General features: G+C 40.0%; 1 protein-coding gene across 2 annotated transcripts; it reads left to right on the top strand.

Moving 5' to 3' along the window:
- LOC109713502 (protein CLT1, chloroplastic-like) lies at positions 1,023-6,507 on the top strand. 2 transcript variants are annotated; one of them, XM_020237619.1, is made up of 10 exons: positions 1,023-1,042; positions 2,043-2,188; positions 2,722-2,759; positions 2,850-2,965; positions 3,557-3,656; positions 3,756-3,791; positions 4,209-4,259; positions 4,346-4,469; positions 4,563-4,688; positions 5,293-6,507. In XM_020237619.1, the coding sequence occupies exons 2-10, from the start codon at positions 2,107-2,109 to the stop codon at positions 5,469-5,471; spliced, it is 852 nt and encodes a 283-aa protein (XP_020093208.1). In that variant the 5' UTR covers positions 1,023-1,042; positions 2,043-2,106; the 3' UTR covers positions 5,472-6,507. The 2 variants fall into 2 exon arrangements, with proteins under 2 accessions (XP_020093208.1, XP_020093207.1); XM_020237618.1 differs by lacking the exon at positions 1,023-1,042 and adding an exon at positions 1,250-1,281.

The following is a 9,708-nucleotide window of genomic DNA, read 5'->3' as shown; positions in this document are numbered from 1 at the left end:
ATATCCAACATTTGGTAGTACAAAATGTTTNGTGTTTCCACCACTCCCTCCTCCTCCTCCTCCTCCTCCTCCTCCTTATTTTTCTAATTTTCAAATTTAATTTGGATAATAATTCGGTCTAATTTTTCTCATTTTGCTGTAATTAAGTTTTGGAAATTGCTTTCTTTTTCTTGTAAACTATTAATGCTAAAATGTGTAAATTTCTCTTGATTAAGTAAATACTTTTAAAAATAATTATTTAGAAATTTTAGTTTAAATGTTAAAACATCGATCAGATTTGGATTAATTTTGGACACTCGTGGTGCAATGTTTTTTTTTTTTTCTTTTTAATTTTGTCGTCTGAAGTGTCATTAACGGCGTAGCTGTACCGTGAGAAAGAGTAGGTTGATTTGTTCCCGAGGGAAATAACGGCGGTTAAAAGTGCTGTGTCGATCTCCGTTATCGTACACGTGTCCACGTGCGACTTGATAGGACTGTATGTGGTCGCTTTTTTGTCCAATTTTTTTCCCCAATTTTGTAATCATTATTAAACAAAAATCTATAAAAAGAGCGGATTATAATTACTATTAAAACTAATTATTTATATTTAGAAATTTTCTGATATTGTCGTGAGATGAAGAAGTGGAAAAAAGAAAAAGAAAAAGAAAAAGAAAGAGCACGTGTCGTTGGGCCCCACATTTTGTTTGGCACGTTCGAGCTCGTCGTGTGTCGTTGTGTCGAGCAACGGAACGTGTGGCGTGGCGCGTTGCGGCTGCGAAAAGCCGTTACGCACCTTCCATTTCCCATTTCCCATTTCCCATTTCCTATGACTTTCATAAATTAATGCACAATTAATTAATATTGAAAAAAAATGTTTTGTCTTTTGAGAAAAATACATAAAATTGACTAAGTTGTTTGTTTTTTGAGGGAAAACTAACATGTTACTTCATTCATTAAAAGGATGAATTAAATTACAAGGGTGAGGCATCCGAAGTCTTGAGGAGGGTGAAAAAAAAAGGGTGATATGTTGTTACTTCTTAGCTGTGATATGATGCTCCCACAGGTTCGTCAACTGTTTAATCTTATAGACATCACGTAGGGGGTCCGGCTCGGTCTTACTAAAAATTGCATCATTCCTGGTCGTCCAAATGACCCACCAGCAGGCAACAAGTCTGACCATCCTGTTACGCATAGACAAGTTGTTTCTTAGTTGAAATAATGTGGGACTCGTACCACTCAAAAGCTTATTAGTGCGCATCTGATTGTAGCCTCTTAAATATCACGGATGCTGCAATTTTACATGTGCGTAAGCGTGTTCTTAACACGTTTACTTTGCTTTTTATCATAGAAATATAATTCCAAGCTTAAAATATTGTTTGATTTTTTTGTGAAAAATATAAAATTAGAGCAGCCCTTGCCAAATGTGTTCTACATTGTCCAGCGGAAAAAGGACATTGAAACTCCAGAAATTTGAGATGTACTTTAGATTGAACTATACTCTTCTTTCTTAATAATTCATTAAATTCATGACATAAAAGTGGTGGATAAACATTTGTTTTGGAGCCTATGTCCTCGAGAGAGAGCATTCCGAGTACAATTTTAAATTGGAAGGGTATGATTCTAACAGGGGATTGATCCTAACTAGGCAACTAGTTATTTTACCAATTGGTTGATCCGAGACTCTGAGTAGCAGCTCTCTCGACCATAGCTTTCGGGTTCGACGACCCAATGGCTCTATCAACCGGTTTGACCAACTCGTGAACCGGATCTGCATTCGAATGATATCGAAATCCTGGGGTGATAATTAGATCATGTAATTGGTCATGTTATTATATGCTAAAAAGAATATTGTTTAGTATAACGAGTTTCTAGATGGTTTGAAACTTGGGGGTATCGCTTAGTTTGTATATGACCTATTGTTCTGTTAGTTAACCAAAAACCAAACTTAGCGTTAGCATGCTTTTATCACTCACAATGTACTACAAAATTTGAACTCATTCATCTATTCACATTTTGGTAAGTGATATTTCTAATTTGGCTACATGCGTACTTTTGAATACCAGATATGTGGTTGTGTACTTCTCCATCCTGTATATTCGCTATCACGCTGGCATTGTAACCCATGAAATGCTTTCTCTACCAAAGACGCCGTTTCTAGCTGTAGGACTGCTAGAAGCTCTAGGAGCCGCATCTGGCATGGCAGCTGGAGGTAAAGTTCATTTTTGAAAGTTTATTAGTTTTCTGTAGTCAATCATACATGCATCATTTATCCTATTCTAAAAGGATACATCTGCAGTACAACTGAGCTGGTAAATCTGTCTGTTCCTCATGTAAACATGTAGTAGACAAAATTCTAGAAGCTAAATCAAAATGCTTTCGATGCACACAAAGTAGATAAAATCAATTTGACACTTTTAATTCTTCATGTTATGACATGTGTACAAGTTGTTATCGCACTGCTTTCCAATTCATAGTGACATTTGACACTATAAAGTATACAGTGATATCTGGCCAATTTATTGTCTGCTATTGTCCATGTACAAATTGTCACATGCGCACACACACACACACACACACACACACACACAAAGTTGTTAGATCCCATGAGTTTCAGTATATTTTTTTTCTTTTTCTTTTTTAACCTCTCCCCCATTTTTCGGAGTTCTTTTGTGAAAGTGAATCAATTTTAATTTCTAATACTTATCATACTTGGTTTGATTTGCTCACTCTTTCTTGGAGCAGCTGTTCTTTCCGGGGCTTCAATTCCAATACTATCGCAGGTGAATAAACTTTTCACTGTTTTACATCCTTTATGATTTCAGGTATATGTGTATTTCAAAATTAATAGTTTGTAATGTTTCTTTTTGCAGACCTTTCTTGTTTGGCAGCTTATCTTGTCGGTTATTTTTCTGAGGAGACGATACAAGTCCAACCAGCTACTAGGATGCTTACTTGTTGCTATTGGTGTCATTATAACTGTAGCAAGGTATATTCAGCGAATATGAATTCAGTAACATATCATTGACCGTATAACGCACAAAGAAGAAAGAAATGTTTCAAATCTTGAGTTTTTGTTATAATAATAACTGAAATTGCCCTGTTCGCCCTGTTCGCATTGGCTTTGTAAATGAGAAGCTTCTGAACTATTTATAAGCATCCTCTGAAATACTGAAAGTTGATTCACTTATTTGTAAGCAATAAATAGAAATTCTTACTCTATTACCAGATTTTCTATAATTACTCATGATGAGTTCAAGGACCATATTATGCAAGCATGCTAAAACAGTTGTCAGCTGCATTGCACTTCTAGCAGGGACATGTACTCTTCCTTGCAGTAAGTTGTTCTATATTGATGATTATTTCCATATGATGCATGATGCATAATTGGTAGCATGACCAGAAAATAGTTAGTACCTTAAGGTCTAGTTTGGAAGTGCTTCCCTAAAATCGGCCGGTTTGATGAAAAGTGGAAGTGCTATAGAGATACCCTGTTCTGATGCTATGAGTAGAAATTAGTAAATACTTTCTATAATTCTGAGTCATTCTACTATTAGTACTTTCACTTTGACATATGCAGTGGATCTGGTGCAAGCGTTTCGCTTAAAGGCTCTGGGATATTTTGGCCCCTTTTGATGATTACTTCATTTTTGTTTCAAGCTGCCGACACAGTTTTGAAGGTATCAAAACTACCGAAGTAGATATGAGAAATTATATCCACTACCCCAAGTTGTTAAGATAAGTTTTTTCTGATGCAGTCAAACATTGTTAATCTGTAGGAGATAATATTCTTGGATGCTGCAAAGAAGCTGAAGGTACACTCGTTGGTATTATTGATCTCTTTGTGTTGCACTATACAGGACTTGATTATGATTGCTTCTCCTGTAGCAGCCATTTTGGGTACTTTGGAGCTCCATAAAAATCTGAAAGCAATTTAGATCTCCAGCCTTCCAGTATTAATATCAATCTAATGTCCAGCCACATTTTCGGTGTTATTGGGCACATAGGAAGATATGGAGCTTTCAGGCGTTTTCAGATTTGTATGGTGATTTAAAAACTCAAAGCTGCTGCACTGGGAGAATTATTCCCAATCTTGGCCATAATCATCTTTCTCGGAAGTTATGATAGCAAAATATTGTCACTATTCACTTATCAGTATATTACCTTTTCAATTCTTCGTTTGTGTTTTATACTTATAATGCTTCCTAACAAGCAAAATCTGCATACCACAGGGAGGAACGGTTGATCTTTTTGTTGTCAACTCGTTCGGATCTGCTTACCAGGTGCCTACCATATTTGACAATAACTTGAAACCCAAATTTCAATTGGAATTTGAACTTTCTTAACAATTAAAAATGATATTTTGCAGGCATTCTTTATATGTCTTCTTCTACCCCTTTTGTCTAAGTTGTGGGGAGTTCCATTCCATCTCCTGCCTACATACATAAGAGATGGTGCAGCTTGTTTTCTCAATATAGGATCATTATCGGCTGGTACTTATCACAATTCATATTTCACATCAGCTTCTGCTGGGTTCTTTTTCCTTCTTTCCAACTAAAGTTCCTAATAATGATGGTTTCTTGCAGGATGTGAAGGAGCACCGCTGCTGCCGCTTCTCTTTGTAATAGTTAACATGGCATTCAACATATCTTTGCTACACCTTCTCAAAATGTCTTCTGCAGTGGTATCTTGCCTTGCTTCCACATTTTCAGGTTAGCTCTCTGGTCTTCCCATTACTCTCTCTCTATGTAACTGCTATCTGTTTTCCTTGCCTTATCTGTTAATTTCTTTCCGATCACTGAAACTGTCCCTAATTATGTTCGGTTAAAACCGCCTCATTCAGGTTCTGATCCGGGTAAAAGCTTGGGTATTTTTACTCACTGACATCGTAGGTTCCTTTTTAGTTACTATTATGACAAAAATAATTAAATCAGCTTCGTTTGTTATTCTCCATTTGATTTCAGAGATAAAATAGTCTAAATTGGTATGCCCTGGGTGACAAAATGATACTTTAATTTTCTCGAGCTCCTTATGCTACCTGATGGTGAAGTCTTACTCGGCACGTTTTGTATAATCAATTAGCTTCTCTTGTTTTGATTTCGGAAGATATGAATTGTTTTGTTCATAACGATCATTTGCGGAGTTACAGAAGATCAACATATCAATTACTTTTGCAAATGTCAATGAAAACAAATCTAACTAGTAGCACCGGTCTTTCTCTGTTTTCTTTTCTTCCGCCGTTCCCTTCTACCTTTCAAAACCAGGTACATTTTAAGTGGAAAATGTAACAGTTTGTTGATGATGGTTGTGGTGCAGTTCCGTTGTCCATCTACGCATTCACACTGCCCTTACCATACATCGGAGTGGCGTCATCGCTCCCAGCGGGCTTCGTTGCTGGTGCTGCAGTTCTCGTTGCCGGCTTATTCCTCTATTGCTTGACTCCGCTGCAGAGTCCGCCCGAACAATCGCAACCACCGCAGCTGCTCCAAGGGTAGGGGTTATATTTCATCCTGCTTCCGACGGGCGCCTCCCTTTTTGTTCCCTTCTCCCATTTATTTCCTCTTCACATGTAAATTTGTGTTTGATCTTTGGCCGTGGGCAGAGCAAAAGTTCTCCCTAAGGCCTCTTCCCAGAAAATAATTCACTCATCCTATGAGGGGAAGAATCAAATACAACATTGATGGAAATAGTATTTGATGTAGAAGAACCAACAAATAATCAGTAAGTGATAAGAAGGAATCTGTCTTTTAGTCGCTTTCCATTTTTATCATCTTTCCTCTCCTTTCCTTTAATGCTTCTGGAAGTAAAGGTGAAAGAGGAAAAGAGACAAATGAGAGGTGTTTGCGGTCGCGAGATACGTACCGATGGATGTTTTGTTTCATTGCGGAAAGTTTGCGTTTCCGAAGGTGTTGTGAGAGGGGGCGAAAGCGAGAAAGGCGAGCAGCAGCACCATCCCGACGGGCACTAAGAGGAGCAGCGACGGTGGCGGCGGCAGCGGAGGAAGCACCAAAGGGAGCAGTAGAAGAATTGCCGCCAGCACCACCACCAGCAGCACTGCATCCGAGCCGAAATGACCTGCCATCAAACCTTCCTCTCTTGCTCCTCCTATCTGCGCTCTCTTCGCCTTCGAGGAGGGGGTGAAAAGAGGCTCAAACAGATCGTCCTATCGACCTTAATCCCTCCAGTTTCGTTCTTGATTTCTCTGTGTCATCTCTCTTTATCTCTGTTGCACATGTGTATCTTGCCTTGTAAGTACCAAGGAAAGGGGACAACTAAGAATTGGACATAAAAGAGATGCAGGAATCATCAAAGAAAGAAATGGACATAAAGTGGTGCAGGAATCAACGTAGGAGGATCGACGGAAATCTTAAGCTATACGGTGGTATGGATTAAATCGAAAGTATTCTCCGCCTTCGGAAATCTCAAGATCGAACTTTTCATTTTTCTGTCGTAACGGGAAAGAATACTCGAAATTTAAACTGCAACCGATACAAATGTCGAATAATTTAATCATCTGCACGTTACAGATTACTGATTGATATTACTTACATGATCTCTTACGTACACGGAAACAATCAACGCCACAATATTCGTGTCAGAAGAGTACAACAATTAATGCGAAAATGCGCATATGTTTTCCCGCAGGGGGGTGTCTTATTTTGAAGGTGCAATGCACTTGGGACCTTTATCATTGTTTTTCTAATGCAACTTGAGCCATTGGCTCACGCCACTCGAGCTAACAAGTTGTCATTAACTGTAACCCTCAAAATCATACACCATAGTTAAGGCTTGTTAAGCTTCCAAAGTGTTGAGATATATATATTTAAAGAGGAGTGGGTTAGGTTTGCTATATTTGTAGCTAAATGCATTTCAATTCATACTAAAACAGACGTAGTTGGAAGTACAGTGATTAGAGATACTAGTAAATTTATAGTAAGAATGATCATTCTTAGGAATGATCTTGTTAGATCGAGGTGAAGTCACGTTTCGAGTCGATTCAATATTGATCAAGAGTCGAGTGTTCAGGTCACAAGATTCATGTTTCGAAATCGTATAAAGTGTGTTTGGGAATATGAGGCAACGGTTCGTGGAATCCGAAGGCGTTGGAGGCTAGTCTGAGAACTCATGTTCAAGAACGTCTCATTCATGTTCAAGAATGTGAGCTTTGTTCCGGAACTAACAACTTAAGTTCCAGAACATGGCATGCATGCTGAAACTTGTTATGGAGTGTTATGTTTCGAAACCATTGTTTTAGATTCCACAACTTACAACCTCCATGTGAAATTGTCGTCGGAGAGAAAAGAGAGATCCCTGAGAGAGAGTTCCTTGAAAGGATTTGCCGAACCAATAAATTTCTTATCGTTCTTATTGTTTTCTCCATCGATCTCATCAAATTTTTATGTCGAGAGAATTTCACAAGGAATGACCTTACTTGCCCATTCATCTATCAATTTTCTTTTCTTTTCTTTTTTTAAAAAAAAGATGAAAATATTTAGCTGGAGAAACATTTGGCCGGGGAAGATGATTTGATTAGAGCGTGCTCTCCCATGTGATCAAATGTTCCCTACGGAGTTCACTGGCTTTTCGTTTATCAAAGACACTTTGTTTTTTTTTTTTTGAGAAAAAGGTAGCAAGCTACCTGCTTCATTCATTAAGCAAAATGAATTTAGCATACAAATTGGAAGCAGCTAGGGCCTCCGAACCGAGGGAACAAGAGAAAGGAAGAAAGGAGATAAATAAGAGAAAAAAACCAGGTCCGTGAGACCCAGTAGACACGAGCAAACCAAAATCAGCAAAGGGGAGACACGGGCAGGGCACCCAGCCCGGAGGATAATCAAAGTGCTTCGTTCCAGGCTTCGGTCAAAACGGCGACACGTTCGAGAGCCCTGGAAACATTAAAGGCCACGTCGCGGAAGCATATGCCGTTGCGCTCCGTCCAAACGACCCACCAAATTGCCGCCAGCTTGGTTAACAATTTTGATCTTGTAACGGCCACGGGTATGTCCGAGATCAGTGTCCACAGGTGGCAAACATCCCCCACTTCCGAAATCTCCTCCTCTAGAACTCTTGCTTTAAAACGAAAAAATCTGGCAACGATACAGTCGTGGAATAGGTGGTCGACGGTTTCAGTTAGTGACACACAAAACCTGCATTGCTGATCCACGATGCATCCTCGGCGAAGCAATCTGTCTGCCGTAGGTAATCTCTTTCGTAGTAGAATCCAAATGAAAACTTTGTGTTTGAGTGGGATTTTTAAGCCCCATAGGTGGTCGTACGAGGTATCAGTCTGTCCTCCGTCGGTGATGAATTCATAGAGAGATTTGACGGTAAAAATTTGGTTGGTAGTCCACCGCCACTTTAGTTTGTCCTGTGCATCTGATGGGCTAAAGTGAGAGAGAAGGTTTTTGAGCAACGCCGTCTGTTGGCAGTTCTGACCAATGGTACGAGTATCATAGCCTCTGGTTAAGTAGCGCCATCTCCATCCTCTTCCGTTCCAACATTGTGAGACCGTGGCTTCCTGATGTATGATACTGCTGAAGATTCGTGGAAATCGGGTACTGAGAGGGGTTTCATCGATCCAAATATCCGACCACCACCTGATATTTTTCCCATCACCGAGGACATATGAAACACCGCACTTGAACACGTCTCGACAGTTCATCACACTTCTCCACCACTGAGAGTACGGTCTGAAGGATCTGCCTTCACATAGCGGCCTTCTTCTGGTGTAATATAATGCATTGATCAACTTCCCCCATAACAGACCTTTCTCGTTGAATAAGCGCCACCACCATTTTGCTAAAAGCGCCTTATTCGTCGCTTCCATGTCTTTTATCCCTAGACCTCCTTCTTTTTTGCTCCTACAAATCGTTTTCCAACCAACGAGGCAAGACCCACCCGAAATTTTGGAACACCCTTTCCAGAAAAAAGATCTTCTAAGCGCTTCAATTCGTTTCAGCACCCATTGCGGTACTTTGAAGATTGCGAAGTAAAATAACGGAAGATTTGAAAGAACCGAGTTGACCAAGATGAGTCGCCCCCCTTGAGAGAGGAGTTTTGCCTTCCATCCTTCAATGCGCGTCTCGATGCGGTTGATGATCGGCATCCACTCTTCCTTACGAAGGGGGTTGATATGTAGCGGAAGGCCTAAGTAGCGGAACGGTAGGCTACCGACTCTGCACCCCAAAATATCCGCATATCGTTTCGCTCTGTTAGCGGTGATACCTAAGTGGTAAAGCTCCGTCTTGTTCATATTTACCTTAAGACCAGATGCCCATTCAAACATCTTCCAGATGAAGAGTAGATTGCGCATAGCAGACTTCTTGGGCTTTGCGAAGAATAAAGTGTCGTCCGCATACTGCAGAATTACTGTTTGACATTCGTCTGTGGGTCCTATTCCCTGAAGTAAACTGTTAGCCCTTGCTGCTTTCGTGACCCTAGCCAGACAGTCAGCCACTAAAATGAATAAGTAGGGGGATAGTGGATCCCCCTGTCTCAGTCCCCTCCTTGTTTTCATCCAGTTAGTCGGCGAGCCGTTTACTAAGATTGCAACTTTAGCGTTGCCGATACATTGTTCAATCCAGTTCCACCATTTGTCACTGAACCCAAGCCATCGTAATATACTTTGCAAGAACCTCCAGCTGACTTTGTCATAAGCTTTCTCGAAATCCACCTTAACACTGACGCACTCCCTATTAGTTTTTGCACACCAGTTGAGAAGTTCACTCGCAG

This window comes from Ananas comosus, linkage group 7 (genome assembly GCF_001540865.1).
Source record: "Ananas comosus cultivar F153 linkage group 7, ASM154086v1, whole genome shotgun sequence".
NCBI classification, from domain to species: Eukaryota; Viridiplantae; Streptophyta; class Magnoliopsida; order Poales; family Bromeliaceae; genus Ananas; species Ananas comosus.
This window is presented reverse-complemented; position numbering and strand designations above follow the sequence as displayed.